At 43.1% G+C, this 23,732-nt stretch overlaps 1 protein-coding gene across 9 annotated transcripts in view; it reads right to left on the bottom strand.

Annotated features, from left to right (window-relative positions):
• The window catches only part of CASK (calcium/calmodulin dependent serine protein kinase), a 425,447-nt gene that overhangs the window by 27,467 nt on the left and 374,248 nt on the right, over nucleotides 1–23,732 (bottom strand). For 7 of the 9 annotated variants that reach the window (XM_077817582.1, XM_077817549.1, XM_077817532.1 and 4 more), the window contains 3 exons: nucleotides 23,343–23,428; nucleotides 15,703–15,771; nucleotides 596–664 (listed from right to left, as the gene is read on the bottom strand). In XM_077817582.1, the coding sequence (XP_077673708.1) occupies nucleotides 596–664; nucleotides 15,703–15,771; nucleotides 23,343–23,428 (224 nt within the window). The remainder of the gene's footprint in view (nucleotides 1–595; nucleotides 665–15,702; nucleotides 15,772–23,342; nucleotides 23,429–23,732) is intronic. The other 2 variants (XM_077817556.1, XM_077817538.1) reach the window with 1 other exon arrangement.

Genomic DNA, 23,732 nt, shown 5'->3' on the forward strand with positions numbered 1-23,732 from the left:
ACTGGAAGTACTTTGTGTTAAAGATGTGATGATACTAGCTTGGTTTGTAGTGCAGTTTAAAGCCACTTCCTTTTGCTTTCCATACCCAGGCAAGGCTCATATTTCACAAAGTATGTGCACGTACCACAACAGCAGAGGGCACACCAATTCCTTAACTCAGATAGCGGAAACGAATACACATTCCAGAGGTCTCTCAAAACTCCAACATTGGAAAAGCCCTGAAATACCTACTCTGCAATTATTCTTCCTTGAAACACTGCTTCAAAAGTTTAGAATGGAAATAATGCTTCCACTTTAAATCCTTGCTTAGTTTTGAGGCAACTAGGACCAAGGGATTGCTAAGAACATTTTAAGGATGAGTGACCTGCCATGTTACACTTATTAATATTTAATTAATTTAATGTTAATGAGAAGAATATGTTGTTGAAAAAAAAAAAAAACCTTAAAAGGAGAAAATGGGGAGTTATAATTGTAGTAGCCTTGATTATATCAGCAGAACATAATTTTCCACTGAAAACATGTAACTATAACAGTAATGGTAGATGAGCACCAACAAAATTTGCACACTTTCTCTGTCTGGAACTGGAGGTCTTACCGAAACAGAATTGTTAGTGCTGCTATGACCATTAGCTGGGGACTGTCTGGATGTAGAGGGGGAATCTCTCTGAAATAAGACACAAGGTTCATTAACACACAACACTATTACAGGAACACAGATATATTTAAAAGAAGAGTTACATCCACAGCTTTATAATACTTTCTTCAGCTGTTTCTTTGGAGAAAGTTTCCATACTATAAACTGCACAAGTATCCCAAAATATGGAATAGTTTTTCATAATTTGATATTTGCTTGTTTATCCTATACATTAAATATTACTAATACCTCAGGAGTCAGTTTTCTGAATTTCTGAATTCAATATTTGGGACCACTTCTTAAGCGTTGCCTCATGTTGCAATCAAAATGATCTTGCACATCAGCAGCTATCTTTCACAAAAACATTAAAGATTATATGCTGAACAATTTAAATAGGATGGGCAACAGCAGTCTTCAGCATATAATTGATTTTGAACAAACTTTCTAGTCATTTAGGTGTGCCGATGTTGGGAATGATCTGTTCCTGCTCCATGAAATGTCCCTATGCACACTGCCTCAACCATTCTGGAGGACCCTAGCTGAAGCCTAGAGCTGGCTGGTCGGGTGAGGTAACTGACTTTTTAAAACTTTTGCATTTTTTTTTCCTGTTTTTCTTTTGCACCTTTTGCCATGGCTTTGTGAAGTTTCAAGTTTTTTTTAAATTTTATACTCTCCTTGGTATAAATATAAAATTTTGCCAAAATAAATACATTTCTAATAAGTAAATACATTCAGAATAAAATTCTGCTAAACTGCAGCTTTTCACACAGTCCCACATGACAGTCTCATAAGCAAACTAGGGAAATGTGGTCTAGATGAAATTACTATAAGGTGGGTGCATAACTAGTTGAAAGAGTAGTTATCAATGGTTTGCTGATAAACTGGGAGAATGCATTCAGAGGAGCCCCACAGGGGTCAGTCGTGGGTCCAATACTATTTAATATTTTTATTAATGACTTGGATAATGGAGTGAGAGTATGCTTATAAAATCTGCAAATGACACCAAACTGGAAGAGATTGCAAGTATTTTGGAGGGCGGAATTAGAATTCAAAACAACTTTGACAAATTGGAGAATTGGTCTGAAATCAACAAGATGAAATTCAATAAAGACAAATGTGAAATACTACAACTATGAAGGAAAAATCAAAGGCAAAACTAGAAAATGGGGAATAACTGGCTAGGTGGTCGTACTACTGAGGATTATAGAGGATCACAAATTAAATATCAGTCAACAATGTGATGCCATTGACAAAAAAGTTAATATTTTGAGATGCATTAAAAGGTGTGTCATACGTAAGACACAGGAGGTAACTGTCCTGCTCTACTCAGCACTGGGGAGGTCTCAGCTGGTATAATGTGTCCAATTCTGGGTACACATATTAAGAAAGATGTGGACAAATTGGAGGGACTCTAGAGGAGAGCAACAATAGTGATAAAAGATTTAGAAAACTTGACCATAGGCATCTTTAGCCTTGGGGGAAAAAAAAGACTGAAGGAAAACTGATAATGTCTTCAAATATATTAAAGGCTGTTATAAAGAGAACAAAAAGAAAAGGAGTCCTTGTGGCACCTTAGATTTAGAGACTAACCAATTTATTTGAGCATGAGCTTTCGTGAGCTACAGCTCACTTCATCAGATACATACCGTGTATGTATGTATGTATGTATGTATGTATGTATCTGATGAAGTGAGCTGTAGCTCACGAAAGCTCATGCTCAAATAAATTGGTTAGTCTCTAAGGTGCCACAAGGACTCCTTTTCTTTTTGCGAATACAGACTAACACGGCTGTTACTCTGAAACCTGTCATAAAGAGAACAGTGATCAATTGTTCTCCATGTCCACTGAAGGTAGGACAAGAAGTAATGGGCTTAATCTGAAGCAAGGGAAATTTAGGTTAGATATCAGAAAAAACTTTCTAACTATAGGGATAGTTAAGCTCTGGAATAGGATTTCTTGTTATTCCTTGACTTTACCAAAGCTTTTGATATGGTCTCCCACAGTATTCTTGCCAGCAAGTTAAAGAAGTATGGGCTGGATGAATGGACTATAAGGTAGACAGAAAGCTGGCTGGATCATCTGGCTCAACGGGTAGTGATCAATGGCTCCATGTCTAGTTGTACATCAAGCTGGTATCAAGCGGAGTGCCCCAAAGTCGGTCCTGGGGCCGGTTTTGTTTAATATCTTCATTAATTATCTGGAGGATGGCATGGATTGCACCCTCAGCAAGTTTGCAGATGACACTAAACTGGGAGGAGTGGTAGATAAAGATACGCTGGAGGGTAGGGATAGGATACAGAGGGACCTAGACAAATTACAGGACTGGGCCAAAAGAAATCTGATGAGGTTCAACACGGACAAGTGCAGAGTCCTGCACTTAGGACGGAAGAATCCCATGTACCGCTAGAGACTAGGGACCGAGTGGCTAGGCAGCAGTTCTGCAGAAAAGGAACTAGGGGTTACAGTGGATGAGAAGCTGGATGAGAGTCAACAGTGTGCCCTTGTTGCCAAGAAGGTTAATGGCATTTTGGGATGTATAAGTAGGGGCATAGTGAGCAGATCGAGGGACGTGATCATTCCCCTCTATTTGCCATTGGTGAGGCCTCATCTGGAGTAGTGTGTCCAGTTTTGGGCCCCACACTACAAGAAGGATGTGGAAAAATTAGAAAGAGTCCAGTGGAGGACAACAAAAATTATTAGGGGACTGGAACACATGACTTATGAGGAGAGGCTGAGGGAACTGGGATTGTTTAGTCTGCGGAATAGAAGAATTGGGGGGGGGGGGTTTGATAGCTGCTTTCGACTACCTGAAAGGGGGTTCCAAAGAAGATGGATCTAGACTGTTCTCAGTGGTAGCAGTGATAGAACAAGGAGTAACAGTCTCAAGTTGCAGTGGGGGAGGTTTAGGTTGAATATTAGGAAAAAAAATTTCACTAGGAGGGTGGTGAAGCACTGCAATGCGTTACTTAGGGAGGTGGTGGAATCTCCTTCCTTTGAGGTTTGTAAGGTCAGGCTTGACAAAGCCCTGTCTGGGATGAGTTAGTTGGGGACTGGTCCTGCTTTGAGCAGGGGGTTGGACTAGATGACCTCCTGAGGTCCCTTCCAACCCTGATGTTCTATGATTCAAGGGATGTTGTGGAATCCCCATGACTGGAGGTTTTTTAAGAACAAGTTAGATAAATACCTGTCAGTGATAGTCTAGATTTACTTGGTTCTGTCTCAGCACAGGGAGCTGGATTAGATGACCTCTCGAGGTCCCTTCCAGCCCTGCACTTTATTATTCTGTGATTCCATATAACAAAAAAGCCACCACTTGTCTGAGCCTTGCAGGGTGGCTCTATGCTCCAGGGGAGCTCCATGGTGGTTGAGACATTATCTGCAAAGCGCATGCTGGGACATATTATGGAATGGGAAATGGCGATTTGTGATGATTTTGGGTCTTGTATAGGGGAAAAAAGGGATAATTGCTGAACCTCCTGTTTACCCTTGATATTTGGAGCACACAGTACATTACAATATGGAGCTCATCATCAAAGAAATCTCAAGCGCTAATTGGATACTTATTCAGCAAACAAAATAAGTAATTCACACATTGTATAAAAATCAAGAGTGCTGAACTGTAATGTTCCATGTCTAAAATCCTTTTAGATATGTTCAATTGTTAGCATCATTATGTTGCAGACAACAAAATGAGAAAAACCAGATTAAAAAAAATTGAAATCATTTGCGTATAGCTTATCAAATGACAGTGCATTTAACAAGAAGATTAGAAGCCAGGACCCCACCTACACTGCTCACGAGACAACATTTATCTGATTAGACTTCACCATTAACAATGTATTAACATATTCAAGAAAGTTATATAACAGCACTCATAACTATCTCAAAATGCGAATGAATAGTTCAAATAACAGGCACTATTTATTGTTGTTGCCCGTACTATTTGATGTGCTGTATAAACTCAACACAGCATTCAGGACTTAGTTTTGACTCACTGGGTATGGTTTAAGATGAAATTCCATGAGTAGCCACCTAGAGGAGCTCCAGACCTGAAATAGCAGAGCTGCAAGTTTGCTAGTCTTATCACTTTTAAGATCTTTTTATCTCAATAAAATCCACCATAAAAACCAAATAGCTCTGGATATTTCCATTAGATGGGTTTGGAGAAAATACATAGTCATTTGGCTGCCTTAGTCATTGACAGTACTTAACAGATTGGCAGAAACAAGTCTATTGTTTCTTTTTTTTTTTTGCAAAAATCTTCAAGCGCAACAACTTCCAATTATCCAAATAAGGCCAAATAAGTTACTTTGTATTAACATTTTTTTTATCTATGCTTCAAGGAATTTTCCTTATTTTGCTGTATTTGGGTTATCATCTGCCCCTTTAAGTAACATTAGATGGTGTGTAAAAGACACTTCTCCTTCCAAAAAGTTAAGGAGTACTTGTGGCACCTTAGAGACTAACAAATTTATTTGAGCATAAGCTTTCGTGAGCTACAGCTCACTTCATCGGATGCATTCAGACAAAAAGTTGTAATTTCCTTCTCCTACATACAGAGCTTCCTTCCACTTTCAGCAGACCCTTTCCAGTTAGCACTAAATTATGACAGTCATATGGAGGAGTCATTCGTCCCCTCAGATGTGGTCGTCTCCTGTTGGCTCTCCCCACCTCTCTGACTGTCTAGTATAGATGAAATATGGCTTAACTTGGATACCTTTGATTTGGTTTGCCTGTCAAATGACAGTTTGGCAAGGGGCAAACTTTGGGAAGTGCTGGAAGCAGACTCAGCCTATTTGTCTAACCTGGGTAGGAAAAAGTTCAGATGGAGGCAGAAGGCACCACATAGCCGCACAGGCTCTTGACAGCATCTCCTTCCCAAGGAAGTTTTCTTGGCCTACTACAAAGGCCTGTGGCCCTGAGGGTATTCTGAGATCTGTCTCAGTGTAATGCTCCACTGACCAGCTTTTACTTCTGAGGAGCTTCAGAGGACTGTGTCTTGTCCTGACTTTCCTAGTAGCATTAGGTAGTCAACGTTTTGTGGGCTACGTTTGATTCCATGAAATCTATATAGTGCCCCTTGAACAGGTGAATGGTTGGAAACAATCACAAACCCAAGCAAAATTTTAAAAAGCATGCCTTGAGTAAGTTTGGTACCCCTTTGAAAAGTGCCCCGCTTCCCAACATTGGGAACCAAGAATCACTCAGAGGTCATACACTATGAGTGGAGAATTGGTAATATAGTTTCTATTTTTAAAAAAGGGAAAAAATGTGATCTGGAAAACTACAGACCTATTAGTTTGAACTCAATTATATGCAAGGTCTTGGAACAAATTTTGAAAGAGAAATTAGTTAAGGACATAGAAATAAACAGGTAATTGGGATAAAATCCAACATGGTTTTATAAAAGGTAGATTGTGCCAGATCAACCTGATCTCCTTCTTTGAGAAGGAAACTGATTTGTTAACAAAGGAAATACAATAGATCTAATCTACCAGGATTTCAGTAAGGCATTTGATTCAGTTCTACATGAGAAATTATTTGTTAAATGGGAGAATGTGGTGATTAATATGAGAATTTAAAGTTAGATAAGGAACTGGTTTATGGGGAGCTTGCAACGGGTCATACTGAAAACTGAACTGTCAGGCTGGAGGGAGGGTACTAGTGGAGTTCCTCAGGGATCTGTCTTGGGACAAAAGTTATTTAACATTTTTATTACTGACTTTAGCACAAAAAGTGGGAGTGTGCTAATAAAATTTGCAGATGCCACAAAGTTAGGAGGAATTGCCAATACGGAGGAGAACCGGAATATCATACAAGATCTGGATGATCTTGAAAACTGGAATGAAACTTAATAGTGCAAAGTCACACACTTAGGGACTAACAAAAAGAATTTTTGCTATAAACTGAGGACTTATCAGTTGCAAGTGACAGAAGATGAGAAAGACCGGGGTGTACTGGTTGATCACATGATGATTACGAGCCACTGTGAAAAAGGCTAATGCAATCCTAGGATGGATGCATCAGGTGAGGTATTTCCAGTAGAGATGGGGAAGTGTTAGTACCGTTATACAAGGCACTGGTGAGACCTCATCTGGAATACTATGTGCAATTCTGGTATCCCATGTTTAAGAAAGATGAATTCAAACTGGAACAGATGCTGAGAAGGGCTACTAGGATGATCAGAGGAATGGAAAACCTACCTTACGACAGCAGACTCAAAGCGGTTGGCTTGTTTAGCCTAACCAAAAGAAGGCTGAGGGAAAATATGATTGCTCTCTATAAATACATCAGAGGGATAAATACCAGGGAGGGAGAGGAGTTATATAGGTTACAAGCCAATGTGGACAACAACAACAAATGGCTATAAAACTGGCCATCAACAAGTTTAGGCTTGAAATTAGATGAAGGTTTCTAACCTTCAGAGGAGTGAAGTTCTGGAACAGCCTCCCTAGGGGAGCAGTGAAGGCAAAAAAATCTAACTGGCTTCAGCTGATAAGTATACAGAGGGGATGGCATGATGAGACAGCCTACAAGGGCATGTCGCTGACCTGCGACTGCTAGCAGCAAATATCTCCAATGACTGGTGATGGGATGCTAGATGGAGAGGGCTCTGAGATACTATAGAGAATTCCTTCCTAAGTGTTTGACTGTTGGGTGTTGCAGAAAGGCTCGGGATTTATCTGGCCGCCATATTTGGGGTCAGGAAGAAATTTCCCAACAATCAGATTGGCAGAGACCCTTGGGGTTTTTCGCCTTCCTCTGCTGCCTGGGGCATGGGTCACTTGCAGATTTAAACTGGTGTAAATGGTAAAGTCTCTAACTGAAATCATGATTTGAGGACTCAGTAATTAAGGGTCTATTACGGGAGCTGGGGGAGGAGGTTCTGTAGCCTGCAACGTGCAGGAGGTCAGGCTAGATGATCATATAGTCCCTTCTGGACTGAAAGTCTATGAGTCTAAGAAAAAGCTAAAGGGAATGGTGGAAACTATGAACTTAGGGCTATCTTGATTTGCCCAACTACAAGAGGCATTCATCCAATTTTTAATGTCTAGGAAGTCTCTTCTAAAAAAGACAAGACTCCAAGCTAGGAGAGCACAATTGTGCATTGCATACAGCCTATTGGAAAATAGCAGATACAATGGACCTCGTCTTAGAATACCAGGACTGCTTAGAACTAGAAAAATTCAGATTCTATCTGGAGAACAGCTCAAGGGGAGAATTATATCTTATATAAAGTGTCCAAGAATGTCAATCCTCTTGGGGGAGAGGAGGCAAACCCAGGATGGACCAGGCGTTCCAAGAAGGCCAGAATTAATGCAAGTTTGGACTGGATGTTTTCAACAGCCTAGATTAAGGCAGTACTACCTGAACCCCAGGACTTCCCAAACTTGTCCTGCTTAGGCCACCTAAACAAACACTACGTTAAGGAGAGAAAGAAGTGAAGTGACACTTCTATGTCACCCCAAAGCCAAGCACGAACAAACAAAAGGACACATTGCTCCTGGATTTTGACGGACTCTTCAGCTCTACCACCATATCTTCATCATTAGCTGAGACAATCCCCACCACTTCCAAGTGTTGGTGGAGGTAAGGTGTTGATTAGTGACTTGAAGCGAAGTGACCTTTCAGCACTCACTATTAGTGATATTTGATTAATCCCTTGTCAAACCAGACCCCAGCAACAGCAGCCAGGTTATGGTTCCATTTTCACATCTGATAAGACTAAAGCCCACAATGTATGTTGAAATGAGTGTCAGAATCTATGAACATATTTCAATTCCAATCTGGTGCAAGGTGTCCTGTTTTCATGGATAAATCTAGAAAGATTTTTCTGTAATTTTACAGGAAGGATTCTGGGAAGGCCTAGGGTTGCATACATTACAAATGGCACCAAAAATGACACATTCCAGGGGGAAGAAATGCTTTCTATTAAGTGTTTCTGAGTCCACTAGAGATTACCATTCAATTCAATTTTTTTAATGATTGCCTGTGTCTCACATAGACCGTTTCAAAGACTTAGAAGTTGCTCTTTTCAGAGAAGAGTTACTTGCAAATATGTACCTCACCTCTGTCAGCATTCTCTTGCATCCTAAACTGAAAATCATTCCTCAGGTTCTTGTATAAATGGAAAGTAAGAGTATTTGACTGGTATATCGCTACAAATGTATAGTTCAGAATAGTAGTCCAGTCTAGGTGGCAAGTACAAGAAGTCTGACTAATAATTCTTTTCTCAATCCTTGTCTAGGTTGTTGCACTTCTAAAATTCATTTTTGTTGGTTGATTTTTCAGGAGAAAAACAGAGATGTCTTTACCAAGGGAAGATTTATGTAACAAAATGAGTCTTGCATTGTGTTCCGAAAAGGGTGAGACTCAAACTCATTCTGGTCTTCTGTGTCAAAAGTTCTGCAACACAAGCACTTCTACCAAAAATGTTTCAATCAGCTGTCAGTCACTGTCCTTCCTTGTGAATGTGCAAGCGAAACATCCCATTGAGAGGCTTAACAATTTGGACCAGGAACTTGAAGTAGACAAAGAATTAGACAGGGAGCCAAGACAGAACATGGAATGCCAGTATGATACGCTCTCTTCATGTCTTATTTTGGATGGGACACTATATACTGTATGAGCTGAAACTTCTGCATGGTATTCACAATCAACCATTGGTAGACTGTGTTGCAGTGATCACTGTGGCTGGAGTCTGTGTCTAAGAGGAAGGGTGCAATTTCTTGGCTAGCCAGAGGAGGAAAAAAGACGTTTCTGGATATTGCACTATGTGAGTATCAGTAGGACTCAGACTGTGTACTACCTTGATAACTGGATGGCAGATGCCCTCAATAGATGAATAATCAATAGTTTACACAACAGTGATTTTAGGAACAGTGTATTGTCAGCAAAATCTAAGCCAGGAAATAAAAATTCCATTTTAGAAATTAAGTCTCTAATCCTCAAATACATGCCCAGTGAGATGGCAGACTGCCAGCCCACTGTCACTCTTGAAACCAATGTCTCTGCATTGGCTTCTATTTTCCCTGGAGTAATTAGAAGTAGGGAATTTGGCATGTTAGTCAGATCTGCCTTTCTAGCTAATCCAGTAATGCTAAATACAATTTCTCTGTCTTTGATTTTTCTAAAGTGTCTATTACCATAGTGAAAGCATGGAAATGTCCCAAAATATCCTTCTGGGATATTAATGTCTCACTACATAGTTTAGCCTTAATTGGTAACTCCTCTTGTAGGCATCAGGGATTTGGCTTGTCTTTTAGTCCTGTTTTGGTCCTTCTAGAGCATCTCAACTAGTTCTTCCAAAAATTAATGAACCCTGGGTGAAGAAAAATCTGAATTCTGCCCAAGTGAAATAAAACCCAGATTCCAAACCTACTTCACTTTACCTTAACATGGATGAGCAAGATTCAGGAGCCTATGTCCCTCATGCCATGAGAAATGCATGAAGAAATCTGCTACAAGATGGCGAAGCATATGCACTGTGTGACAGCCAGAGATACAAGAGAAACAAGCTTGGAATAAATCTCAGGTTGAGATTTTCAAAGCGGACCCACTGAAACTAACGTAAGTTGTGTAGCTAAATCCCCTACCTGCCTTTGAAAATCTCAACCAAATATAACAACAGCCTGGATTAAATCTCATTATGAGTAACCACATTATTCAGAAGTGATTAACTATGGAGACTCTACACAATAAGAGGATCAAACTTCATTTACAGCAGGCATGAAGGGATATGTTATCTCTACAATTACTGATGGCTTAATGTTCAGGTAACAAGCACTCCATTAAACATTACTTAGGAGCCACATATTAGGACAGATATAACTGGACAGCTGCAAGTCTCAGGTACTCAAAAGTGGTACTTTTCAAATGTAGAAAAATAATATGCCTTTATATCTAAAGTAATACTAGCATACTATGTTTGATTTTAAGAACAGTTACTTCTGTTTATTTGAGGGTAATTCATGTATAGAGAAAAATCTGACTCATATGATCAACGGTTTAGAGTTTTAAAAAATTTTAGTGGCACCAATTTTGTATTCCTCTAGATGTAAAACTAGACTACAATACTATGATGACTTTAATTGTCCATGCCTTGGAGGAGGAAGAACAATAAATCTTAGAAACCGCCACAAAAATTACTAGAATAGTTTTTCTGTAGAATATGTTACTATTTTAAGACCAGATTGTGACCGAACGGACCCCTGTATTCACACCCTATACACCACTGTAATAATCTTGAAACAGAATAGGCCTTGTGAGGTATTATTTGAAAATGAATAGCTTGCTGGTCAATGATATCATGGTGAAATGTATGTAATAACATTATATGTAAAGCGATGAACATAAATGGAGGTTACTTGCTGTAATTGGAGGTTCTTTGAGATATGTGGTCCCTATCTGTTTTCCACATGTGGGTACACATGGTTGCCATGTGCCAGATTTCAGAAATTCTTTCAAGCAGTGTCCGTTGACATGCACACGTGCAGTATCTTCTTGCATGCTTCTGTCCAAAGGTATAAGGGGCAGTGCAGGTTGACCGCTCTCCAGATCCCCCTCTTACTGTAATGTAGTAGGGTCTGAAGAAGAGGTGAAGGAGGGTGGGTAGTGGAAAACAGATAGGGGACCACGCATCTCGAAGAACCTCCAGCTACAGTAAGGAATCTCCAGTTCTTCTTCACGTGGGTGACTCGCAAGCAGTATTCAGCCTGGAGGAGGGTGTGAGGAAGTTGACAGCAGCAATGCTTGCAATACTGCTGTTCCCATTGTTGCATCCACAGCTGCCACTTGAATCAGGGTGTAGTGTGCCATAAACGTGTGGACAGAGCACCAAGTTGCTGTTTTGCAAATGTCCTGCATCGGGACATCTGATAAGGATGCTATGAAGGCTGCCTGTCCTTGTGTGGAGTGGGGTATAACACCCCCGTGGGGGAGGGGGGAAGAGGAGCTTTGCTATATTGTATCATTCTAATATGCATCTGGAGACCAACACAGAGATTCTCTGTGAGGATATGGCTTGTTCACATGACCTTCCTGCTATGGTGACAAAAAGCCTTGGAGATTTCCTAATGGCTTTGGTTCTTTGAAGCTAGAATGCCAGGGCACGTCTGAGGGTGAGGGAGTGCAGCCTCTTGCCTTCAGGAGAAGCGTAACGCTTCAGAAAAAATACAGGCAAATAGATTGCTTGATTGATATAGAATTCAGAGATAACCAAAGGGAGACCTCCTCTTGGTGGAATACTGTGTAAGGCGGGGCTGCCATCATGGCTGCTAGCTCACTGACCCTTCTGGGTGAAGTGATGGCCATTAAGAATGCCATTTTCATGGAGAGGTGGGTCATGGCACATGTCATGGTAGGTTTGAAGGGCGGGCCTGTGAGCATTGACAGGACAAGATTAAGATCCCATTGAGGCACAGGTTTGATGATTGGTGGGAAGGCCCTGATAAATTGCATCGTGGCCAGATGCATGAGGACAGAATGTCCCTCCACTGGAGGAAGGAATGTGCTAAATGCTGCTAAGAGTACCTGCAGCCAGCTAAGGGCTATACTTGACTTCTTTAAGGCAAGGAGGTAGTCAAGGATAACTGGAATGCCCACTGTGTCAAGGGAAGGTTGGTGGCATTGTGCCCAGGCCAAAAAGTGGAAGAATTTAGCCTTGTAGCAGGCTCTAGTAGTCTTTCCCACTTTGATTAAGGATTTCTGGGACGGCGCAGAGCAGGAGCATTCTATCTCCGATGCCCATCCAAATACCAGGCCGCGAGGTGGAGTGAGCCCACAATGGGGTGCTTGAATGTTCCACCGTCTCATAGAATCAAAGAATATCAGGGTTGGAAGGGACCTCAGGAGGTCATCTAGTCCAACCCCCTGCTCAAAGCAGGATCAATCCCCAACTAAATCATCCCAGCCAGGGCTTTGTCAAGCCTGACCTTAAAAACTTCTAGGGAAGGAGATTCCACCACCTCCCTAGGTAACGCATTCCAGTGTTTCACCACCCTCCTAGTGAAAAAGTTTTTCCTACTATCCAACCTAAACCTCCCCCACTGCAACTTGAGACCATTACTCCTTGTTCTGTCATCCACCACCACTGAGAACAGTCTAGATCCATCCTCTTTGGAACCCCCTTTCAGGTAGTTGAAAGCAGCTATCAAATCCCCCCTCATTCTTCTCTTCTGCAGACTAAATAATCCCAGTTCCCTCAGCCTCTCCTCATAAGTCATGTGCTCCAGCCCCCTAATCATTTTTGTTGCTCTCTGCTGGACTCTTTCCAGTTTTTCCACATTCTTCTTGTAGTGTGGGGCCCAAAACTGGACGCTGTACTCCAGGTGAGGCCTCACCAATGCCGAAAGAGGGGAATGATCATGTCCCTCCATCTGCTGGCAATGCTCCTACTTATACAGCCCAAAATGTCATTGGCCTTCTTGGCAACAAGGGAACACTGTTGATTCATATCCAGTTTCTCGTCCACTGTAACCCCTAGTTCCTTTTCTGCAGAACTGCTGCCAAGCCATTCGGTCCCTAGTCTGTAGCGGTGCATGGGATTCTTCTGTCCTAAGTGCAGGACTCTGCACTTGTCCTTGTCGAACCTCATCAGATTTCTTTTGGCCCAATCCTCTAATTTGTATAGGGCCCTCTGTATCCTATCCCTACCCTCCAGCGTATCTACCTCTCCTCCCAGTTTAGTGTCTCAGGTTAGGAGATCCAGAAATGGGTGGATCCTGATGGGCGGGCACACGGACACTGCTAGGAAGTCTGTGACCCAGAACTGCCTGAGCCAGTAGTGCTAGGAAGATGATGGTGACTCCGTTGCAGAGGACCTTCCATGTAACCTGAGGTATGAGGGGAATAGGGGCAATGATATAGCTGAGACAGTCTGTCCAGGGCAGGAGTGTATCACCCTGGGAGTCTCTGCATATGGCTCCCCTGGAGCAATACATGGGAAGCTTTCTCTCTGACTGTGACGTGAAGAGCTCCTATCGGGGAGTACCCACTTTGCGAAGATGTTGGTTAGAACTGTGTCATGCACTTCCCCTTTGCGGTCTGTACAGAAGCTCCAGCTCAGTCTGCCTGCCAGGGAATTCTGAACACCTGGGAGGTATGCGGCCCGTATGGCAATTTGATTCATGATACATCAGTTCCACTGCCCAAATGTCTCCAGGAAGAGAGGACAAGATCTCGCTCCTCCCTGTTTGGTATGTAGACCACTGTGATGATATTATCTGATAGTATCTGTACATGAAGTGAGCATATGAGGTGGAGGAAGCCCTTGCAGACTAGGCAGATTTCTCTGAGCTCCAGAAGGTTTATATGGAGCCAGGCCTCCTCTGGGGTCCATGTACCCTGGGCTCTATGGTAGTCTAAATGAGCACTCCATCCTGTGAGGAAGGCATCCGTCAAGATGGTGGCTCTTGTGGGAGGGCTGAAGGGAGTCCCCACTCTGACTTTGTTTGGGTTGGACCATCAAGCAAGGGAGCTGAGAACTGCAGAGGGAACAATGATTCTGTGGTCATGAGGAGCCAGGCTTGAAGGCACCGCAAGTGGAGTCTGGTGAACTATGTCATATAGATACCTGCAGCCATATGGTCTAACAGCAAGCGGCACTAATGCACTGTAGTTTGAGGCTTGTGGATAATGCGAGAGAACAGGTGCTCATTGTGTAAAAGCTGTCTTCAGGGAGGAAAGCTCGTGCAGAGATGGAATCTAGCTGTGCCCCTATGAAATGTATTGTCTTTGTGGGTGACAAAACAGTCTTCGTTTACACTCCCCCCCCAAGGTTGCAAGGAGTTGCTGAAGAGATTGTATTGCTGAGATAACTTCTTGGTGAGACTGTCCAACCAGGAACCAGTCGACCAGGTATAGGAGCACCATAAACCCCTGGCATCTATCTGGGCTGCTTCTGCTGTGAATACTTTTGTAAACACCCTGGGTGCCATCACAAGCCTAAAGGGGAGGACGCGGAACTGGAAGTGCTCCTGTCCAACCACAAATCACAAAAACTGCCTTTATGGTGCATGAATATCCACATGGAAATACGAGTCCTTCATGTTGAGGGCCGTGAACCACACTCCCTCCTGCAGCGAGGAGATTACAGATACCAGTGAAATCGTCCTGAATTTCCATTTCCTGATAAAGATGTTGAGCTGTTGAAGGTCCAGGATGAGTCTCCACCCTCCCTGCCCTTTCTGGGGATTAGGAAGTATGGGGAATAGAACCCGCTCCCTTGGTACTGAGGTGGAATGCTCTCTATTGCACCCTGGTGTAATACCAAGTCTGCCTCCTGTTGAAGAACCAAGCATGCACCATGGAAAGAATAGCATTGCTTACACAGTGCTTATGCCAATCTGTAAGCGCAAATAGGAAGAATATCCTTCCCTAATAGCCATTTTCACTGTTTTAATTCCTTTCAGTTTCACATGGAAAATAGCTGTGTGTGCAAGGAAGAGTTATATAAACTTGCAAAACCATAGCACCACTTTCCTAATTCAAAGAGTACTGAATTCCAAACCTGTTTTTCTTGAATAATGATACATTACCAATTCTGCATAGAAACATAATATTTAGCCACGTTACTGTTACAGACATTTAATTATCACAAATTTTCCTGAACAGATTTATACAGAAACAGGATCTTCAATTAACCCTTAACAGCCCAAATCAATCAATCCATACATTTCTCATGTTAAACAGAGCAGAAATATTTATTCAAGCTCCTTAACTTAGGAACTCAAATAGACTTCCTGGAGAAAGTGTTTTAAATCATGAATTTTAAAACAGGGGACTCCATACTTCCATGTTAACTGAAGAGACACTTGAGAGGTTTTCCTTTTTCTTTTAACATCATAGGCTGTAAAGGGCTAGTTAAGGTGCTGATGAGATGAATATGAAGGCAGGGCTGAGTAGGTGGGTGGGACCTACTCCTGTTCCGTTATCTTTGTTGTAAAATTGGTGTGCGTGATCTAACAGCACAGGCAGAAAATTTCCCAGAAAGCAATAACATTCAGCCATCAGCAGGCAGTTAGTTACAGGACTGAGAAAGGATGGGAATGGTTCATTAAACTCATTACCTCACAGGATGAAGACTGAGTGCGATAACTTGGAACAATCTTGAACGTGATGCTCCCCCGCATTTCCCTCTGGAGAAAGAAAATGCTCTCTTTAAAAAACAAGACATTGCAGATAAAACACAAGAAACCACTCTAATATCTGTAAGGAAACAGCACAACCTTTCTGAGAGCAGCAGCAGTTCTTCCAAAAATAAACATTCAGAAATAAACTGGAAAACTTTTACAACATGTGGTTTCACTTAGAACCAAACGCATTCAGATGGTCTCTTATTAACATAAAACCAAACATACGCCATTAGTGAATTAGCATGACAGGTCCTCAGAAGTCTAGAGATTACAGCTGTATTTTTAAACGAGAATTGAGTACACATCAGTAAACTTTTCTTCATTTCCATTCCCCTCATCTATTTTTTTGTGATTTACATTGTGCCTTTGTTGTAGAAGAAATTAATTTTTCTTCCCATTCAATTTATATGTTATATACAGGAGAGGTTACTTACCTTTCAATAACTTGAGTTGTTCAAGATGTTTTGTCCCTATGGGTGCTCCATTCTAGGTGTAATGTATGCCTGTAAGCTCTTGTCCAGAGATTTGAATTACCAGTGTCCAAAGGTCTGTATCTGCTCATTACATGGCCACAGCAGCTCCAGTCTAGGGGAACCATGAAGGGTCTAGACGGAAGGCTAGTGCCCTCCGAATGTCTAAGGTGAGAAGGCTTGCCTCTTCTCTCTAGGAGTGTGGTTTGGTGAAGAATACTGGCAGATGAATATCCTGATTGATATGGAAGTCTGACAAAACTTTAGGGTTAAACAGAGGATGAGGGCGTGGCCATGACTCTGTCACCGCAGAAGATAGAGTAAGGTGGGTCAGCCGAAAGCGCTCCAACTTCTTCCACGTTTCTAGCCAAGGTGATGGGTACTAGGAAGGGGGTCTTAAAGGAACAAACATGTGCCCAGAGCTTCGAGTGCACAGTTCCTTAAGACACTGAGGACAAAGTCAAGGTCCCACAGAGGTGTGGGGTTCCAGATACATGGGAACAGATTAGCTAAACCCTTGAGGAATGTAGCTGAGAGGCCCTGGATAGGTGAATTAAAGGCCATAATAGCTGCTAGGTGTCACCTTGACAAAACTCATAGATAGTTCTTGTTTTTTTAATTCAAACAAATCCTTGCAGGAAGAGCTTCAGAAACAGATATAGAGTGACAGGAACACCAGAAAAGGAAATGTTTCCACTTCTGCAAGTAAGTTTTATGAGTGGAGGGATTCCTACTATTCAGGAGGACGGATTGTATCTCTGCTGAACAGTCTGACTCTAAAACCAAGAAACACACAGCAGCCAGGCCATAAGGTTCAGGGACAGAAGCCTGGTGGTGTCTCATGGTGCCAGAGTTCTGCCTCAGGTGGTCTGATCTGAGAGGGAGGCATCAGGGTCTTTCTATAGAAAGGTGATGTAGATCTGAATACCTCACTTGTCTGGACCAAAAAGACATCATCAAGATGATTCTCACCTGCTGCTGTTGTAGTTTGATCAATGTCTTAAGAATTAACAGCACTGGAGGTAAGAACAGAGGAGACAGCGAGGCCCTGGGACTAGTAGGGCACCTGTGAAGGATTGTGGGTCTTGAACATGGGCTCATGAGTCCCCATGCAGTTCATAGACCATGACAGTCTCCTGACAGCTCTGCAAAACCAGCATGGGAGGGGTTTAGCAGAACTCTGGCCCACCATAGGCTCTGCTTCGGAAGCTACTCATTGGAGGAGACATCTGGCACAGATGCATTATTTAAGCCAGAATAATTTAGAAGAAGTTGTCTGAGCAATTGAGTGAACTCCTGACCTGCTGCTGTTCTGAACTTTGACTCTTGCTTGACCCTGGCATTGTTCTTTGATTTTGGTTTGATCTTTGATACTGCTGACTCTTGACCGTGGCACTGTTCCCTGGTTCCTGACTCCAGCTTGATCCTTGGCAAAGCTGTCTGATTCTGATTCCAGTCCTGACCCTTGGGATGACTCCTGACACTGATTCTGGCTCAACCTTTGGTGTGACTCCTGACTCTGACTTAAGTCCTGAGCTTGGCATGATTCTGATTCTGGCTTTGGTTCCTTGGCGTCTGACCCCAGCTCTGACCATTAGGCTTCACCACCCCTGTCCTGGTCCCTACAGCATCTACCAAAGAGTCACAGTTGAGTCTCCCCTTGGAGAAAAAGAGTTGACATTTTGTATTGGTCAGGGTTGCAAAGAGATCTGCTAAGGGAAGGCCCCATACTTTCCAGATGTTCTGAAAGATCACACTGTTGAGCTCCCACTTGTGGTCCTGATGGAAATTTCTACTTAGAGCCTTTGGTACCATGTTCTTGAGGCCTGGTAGGAAAATCACAGAGATCTCTATGTGACAGGCAATGCACCAGTTCCACAATTTTAGGGATTCTGTGCATAAAGATTGGGATCTTGTCAATTTATACAGGACATTGCAGCTCTGTTATCTACCATTACTCTGACATGATGACCCTAAATGTGTGGAGAAAGACCTCGCAGGCATAAACTGTCCTTCGCTCTAAAGCAACATTGCTTGCGGACACCATATGCCTTGTTTGTGGAACCTTGTAAGTTAGCTCCCCAGCCTAGAAGGGAGATATCCATTGTGATGATTCATGCTGGCAGCAGGAATGAGAATGGGATTCCCACACAGACCTTCATCGGAGATCTTTTCACCATCTGTGGGAGCCCAGCACCCGTGGGGGGGTATGGAAATGCATTTGGTAAGGCTGTGTTTGTTTGGTGTGTATGAGGTTTTGAGCCAGGCCCAAAGGCATTGGAGATGCAGTCCTGCGTGTAGTGTAGTGAATGACAGGGCCAACATATGAGCTAGGAGCTGAATTCGGCCGGGGACTTAGCTGTAGTGTAGTGATCAGATGGGATATAATGGAGATAGGTAGATAGACCCTACCAGTCTGAGAGTCCAGGGAATCTCCAACTAATTCTATCCTCTGGACAAGAGCTAGGTTGATACAAAGACCCAGGGACTGAAGCAAGGTTAGAGCCTTGTTGGTTGCCAGTTGGACATCCAGAGTGGAGCATCCCTAGAGAAACCAATCGTCTAAATAGGGAAAGGCTGAAATATTGTCTTGATGTAGGTGAGCTGTACCTACTGAGAGGACCTTTGTAAAAATCTGTGCGGGCTGTGGAAAGTGAAATGGAAGGACGTGGTATTGATAATGTTCTGAGCCAATGATGAAGTGCAGAAAACGTCTGTGGAAAGGGTGCATTACAATGTGAAAATATGTGTCTTGAAGGTTGAGGGCAGTAAACTAAACCTGTTGACTCAAAGAAGGATTATGATAACCATAGTCACCATCCAGAAGTGTTGTGCATGAATATGGGTGTTCAGATCCTAAGGTCAAGGATTGGCCTCCAATGCCATTTCTTTTGGGAACCAGAAAATATTTGGACTAGGATCCTCCTCACACAAATTCTGGGGGGGAGTGGCTCTATTGTTCTCATACTGAGGAGGGACTGGGCCTCCTGTTTCAAGATATCCTCATGAGAGGAGTCGCTGAAGAGAGAGGAGGAAGGGGTAGAGTATCCCATAGCCATTACCTCTAAAATCAATTTGTCTGTGGTGATAAGTTCTCAAATTAGGTAGAAACTGTGATAGGCTGTCCCCAAAGGGAGGTGGAGTGGAGGATAGGCTTGCACAGTGGCTTCAGGGAAGGGCATGGTTCATGTCCCTTGACCAGGTTGCCATAATGGTCATTTGGAGGGAGGTCCAGGTAGGGAGATCGTCACCCTTTCTTGTGAGGCCCAGGCCTCCTTCTAGGAGATTCAGTAGGTCTGGAACAGGCCAGGTACTGTTGATGTTGGAATAGCTATGATCGTTGTGCAGTCTGATTTGCTGAAACATCTCTTTGTTCCAGGTACATGGATCCCAAGACACCTCTGGGTTGCTCTTGCATCCTTGGGAGAATACAATGAGGCGTTATTATTGTTGCTGAACAGCTTCAGCCCTCTGAAAGGGAGGTCTTCCACCGTATTCTGTACCTTCCTGGACAGACTGGATGATTGGAGCCAGAATCCTCATCACATAACAGCTAAAGATGGTTAAACTGTATCATCAGCAGCAAAGGCAGCTTGTAAAGAGGTCTTGGCTATCAGTTGTCCTTCAGAATGAGGGCCTAGAATTGCTCCCTCTTGTCCTCTCGCAAATTGTTAATAAAATTAGTGAATTTGGCATAGGCTAGTAAAGTCATATTTGCCATCATGGCTTGATAATTTGCTTCTCGGAACTGAAGAGCAGCAGAGGAATAACTCTTCCTACCAAAGAAGCCTCTGTCAGAAGATGTGGATCTTGATCTACCTCTGGCATTTTCTCTCATTAACTGCATCCACTACCAGGGAGTTGGGGTGGGAGAAGATATTTCCAGCCCCTTGGCTGGTATGCAATTTTTTTTGGTCCATCCACTTACATGTAGGTGCGAAAGTGGCAGGTATGTGCCACAAATTATGGGCTGGAGATAAGAGTGCCTCATTAACGGGCAGTGCTATTGTGTTCTGTGGGGTGGTGTAAAGAATAACCACCAGAGTGCTGGGACTCTTGCACCTCCTCTGTCGAGATCTGAAGCGATCCTGTACGTCTCTTTATTAGGTCCTGAAATGACCTAATATTATCCACATACAAAGGAGGTTATTGGCACAACTGCCTTCTCCGGGGCAGAGGAGGATTTATGAGAAGAAGATATCTCCTCCTCTGGAGGTGGCTGTAGATCCTCCTCCTGATCCTCCTTCCGTACCAGAGAACCACACAGTATCGGTGACTGTAGCTGCAGTGCTGGTGGTTGTTGAGGTCTGTGGAACTTCCAGTCTCTCTCTTGTGGGCAAGAACCCTATAGAATTGGTCCACATAGGCAGTCCAGGGATTCCAGCAGGCGCACTGGGGTTGTGGGTACGGAAGGGTTATACGTGTTTGGAGGGTCTGGGGTATTGTCTAGTCTCTGGTGTGTCCTTGTCCAGGTACACTGCCCGAGGTGTCAAATAGTAAGCTGAGCAGCCCTGTACTGAGATTTCAGAGTTGGAGGTGTTATCCCAGAATGCAAAGGAGTGGCTCTGGGCACTGGTGCTGGAGATGACACCAGAGGGTGAGGCATTACCACAGGTGCTTATGGACAGGTATCGGGTGACCTGCTGAGAGCGGAGGAGAGGAGCCTGGCTGGCATGGTAGTACTGGTATTAGTGGGGAACTTCTCTTGGTACCTGCAAGAGGGGGGACTCCAGTTCCTCTGATGTAGATAAGTCCTTTTGTGACAAGAACCCTGAAGGTGCCAGAGGGCTGTAGAAATGTGTAGATGGACCAGGGGTGGTACTGGGGCCCTCTCCGGAGATACAAAATGAGGCACCTATGAGGATGGTGCTGAAGTGGTTGTTGAAGTGACACCTCTATGCTCTGGGTGCATACTATCTGAAGATGGTGCTGGTGCCTTAGGTTTCCTCAAGTCTTTAGGCTTCTAGCAGTCTTGATGCCTAGATGGTGCTGAAATAATTGGCTCTCTATGGTGCTTACTAGCAGGCTTATCTTTCTGAGTTATCTGATTTTGATGGTACCAAAGCCCAGATGCTGGTGCCTGTAGGATCCTTGGAGGTACTCACCCTGGAACACGGCGTCTCCTCAGGTTCAGTTCCAAGAGGTAATCTACCTCTTTTCCCGGAGGCTCTGTTAGGAGAAGGAAGCTTTCTTTTCTTCGAGTCCTTTGTCTCTGAAGCAACCTCTGTCACCGCTGAAGTAATGGGGGAAGGGGCGGGGGGACTCTGACCCTGCAGGTCTTCAAGAGCGTTCCATAATGGGAAGCTTCAATCTCATCTCCCTTTTAAATGCTGTGCAAACTTTGTACTTCAATGGGATATGAGAGTCTCTGAGACACTGAATACAGATAGAAAGCCCAGTGCTCTGGGGAAAGTACCTACTGCAGGTCTGGAAGGCTATGAATCCTGGGGCTTTTGTCATACTTCCAGAGTAAGGCTGGTGGAAAAAGGAACTGGTTCTGAACTGGGAAGGGGGTGGTGTCTGGAACCTCTCTAAAATGTAATAAATTTGTGGAAAGAAGGGAACAAAATAAACAAAATTTAAACTAAATATTAGAGAAAATAAAGGAGAAAGCAAACAAATAAAAGAACTGGTAATATCTGCTAGGAAGCAGCGGTCATGCAGTTGCTCCGTTTCAAGTCGCAGCCAGTTGAGAAGGAACTGTAGTAGCAGCACGTCCACTCCTTTCTATACGCCTTTGCTCTAAAGCACAAGGCTCTGTAACATGCAGGTATGGATTCATGGACACTTCTAATTCAAATTTCTGTCAAGAGGGTACATGGGTGCACGCATCCTATGGTGAAGTACAGTAAGGCCTCACTTAAAGTCATCCCAGTTAATGTTGTTTCGTTGATGATCAATTAGGGAACATGCTTGTTTAAAGTTGTGCAATGCTCCCTTATAACGTCGCTTGGCAGCTGCCTGCTTTGTCCGCTGCTTGCAGGAAGAACAGCCCGGTGGAGCTAGCTGGTGGGGGCTTGGAACCAGGGTGGGCCGGCAGCCCCCCATCAGCTCTCCACTCCCCTAAGTTCCCTGTGTGGCAGCCGCCCAGCAGGCCATCAGTTGCTGGCAGTTCAGCTGTCCCTCCCCCCACTGCCCTGTGCTGCTCCTGCCCTCTGCCTTGGAGCTGCTCCCGGGAGCCTCCTGCTTGCTGTGCAGGGGATGGGGGGGAAAAGGGGCTAATGTCAATCCCTTTTCTTTACCTTGCCCAGTAATGAGACCAGATGGTCACTTGATTAAATCAATGGGCGGGACAAATTAAAATATTTTATACTAATTAGCGTCAAGCCTGTGAAGTTCACTATTGAAAAAGGTGTTGGGAGTCAAATACTGTGGTGGGATTTTAAAAAGTTTGGATAATTAATTACATCTGTAGCTATGAAGGCAAAGATAACAATAAAGGTAATTAAATCTTTTGCTTTACAGTATGCTTCTTACAACAGGGTTTTGAAATGATCATAAAAGTCACAAAAAGGAAGATTGTCATTGTGCTTGGCACTGTACAGAGGTAGACATGATTCCTACTCCTGAAGAATTTATAATCTTAGCTGACAGGTAACACATATATGGTAGATACGGAGAGAGATGGAGACAATCTAATAGACACAATTTTAAAATATGCCCTTTTCTTTGCGTTATACTGGATTGTCTCCAATAAGTACGTATGGATCTATGCCAAGTGCCTTTCATCCACTTGCCCATGGCCTATTTATTCAAACACTTGGTGATTACTTGGAGGCATCACAAAAGAGGATTTGAAGGAGGAGAGGATAGTGGTCTGATGGATTAGTTCAGGGAGGGGGTTCCATGCACAAATGGGCACAGTGGAAGAAACCCTGGAGAAGTCTGTGGTTTGCTAGAGAACTGCTTAATTGGTTAGATGATTTTTTTGGGGGGGAGTTAGGATGGGGAAAGGGGTTGTCTTGGGGGATCAGGTAAGCTACCAAGAAAGGAAGGACAAAGGAGAACACTGTGATTTAGGGAGGCTTCGTTAAAAGAAAAAAGGATCAATTTTTATTTAAAAAATATTAAACAACCAATGTCAACAAACTTTTAGGGACTTACAAGCATTTTTTGTAGTTGTTCCACTGTTTGGTTTGCTACACTGATTCCATTTATTTCTCGGATTTCATCCCCTACATGGAGCGTACCTGCAGAATTAACGAAACAAATAGTTAATGTGTACATTTATAATATAACTGTGAAACAATACCAAAACTAAAACAGAGTTTGGCAGTACAAAGACATTAAAATAAAATGTTAAAATAAGGGTTTAGTGTCTAGCTGAAACCCACAAAGCAATGGAACTCAGAGTGAACAATTCTACTCTAGAAACCGTGATTTTTTAATTGTTATTAAATATATTTTTTCTTTCTTTACAGAGCATAACTGTACACAGTTTTTACCACACAAAGTCTCATTGAAATCAATGGTGCAAATGTGCTGTCCATTCCA

This window comes from Eretmochelys imbricata, chromosome 1 (assembly GCF_965152235.1).
Source record: "Eretmochelys imbricata isolate rEreImb1 chromosome 1, rEreImb1.hap1, whole genome shotgun sequence".
In the NCBI taxonomy this organism is placed as follows: Eukaryota; Metazoa; Chordata; order Testudines; family Cheloniidae; genus Eretmochelys; species Eretmochelys imbricata.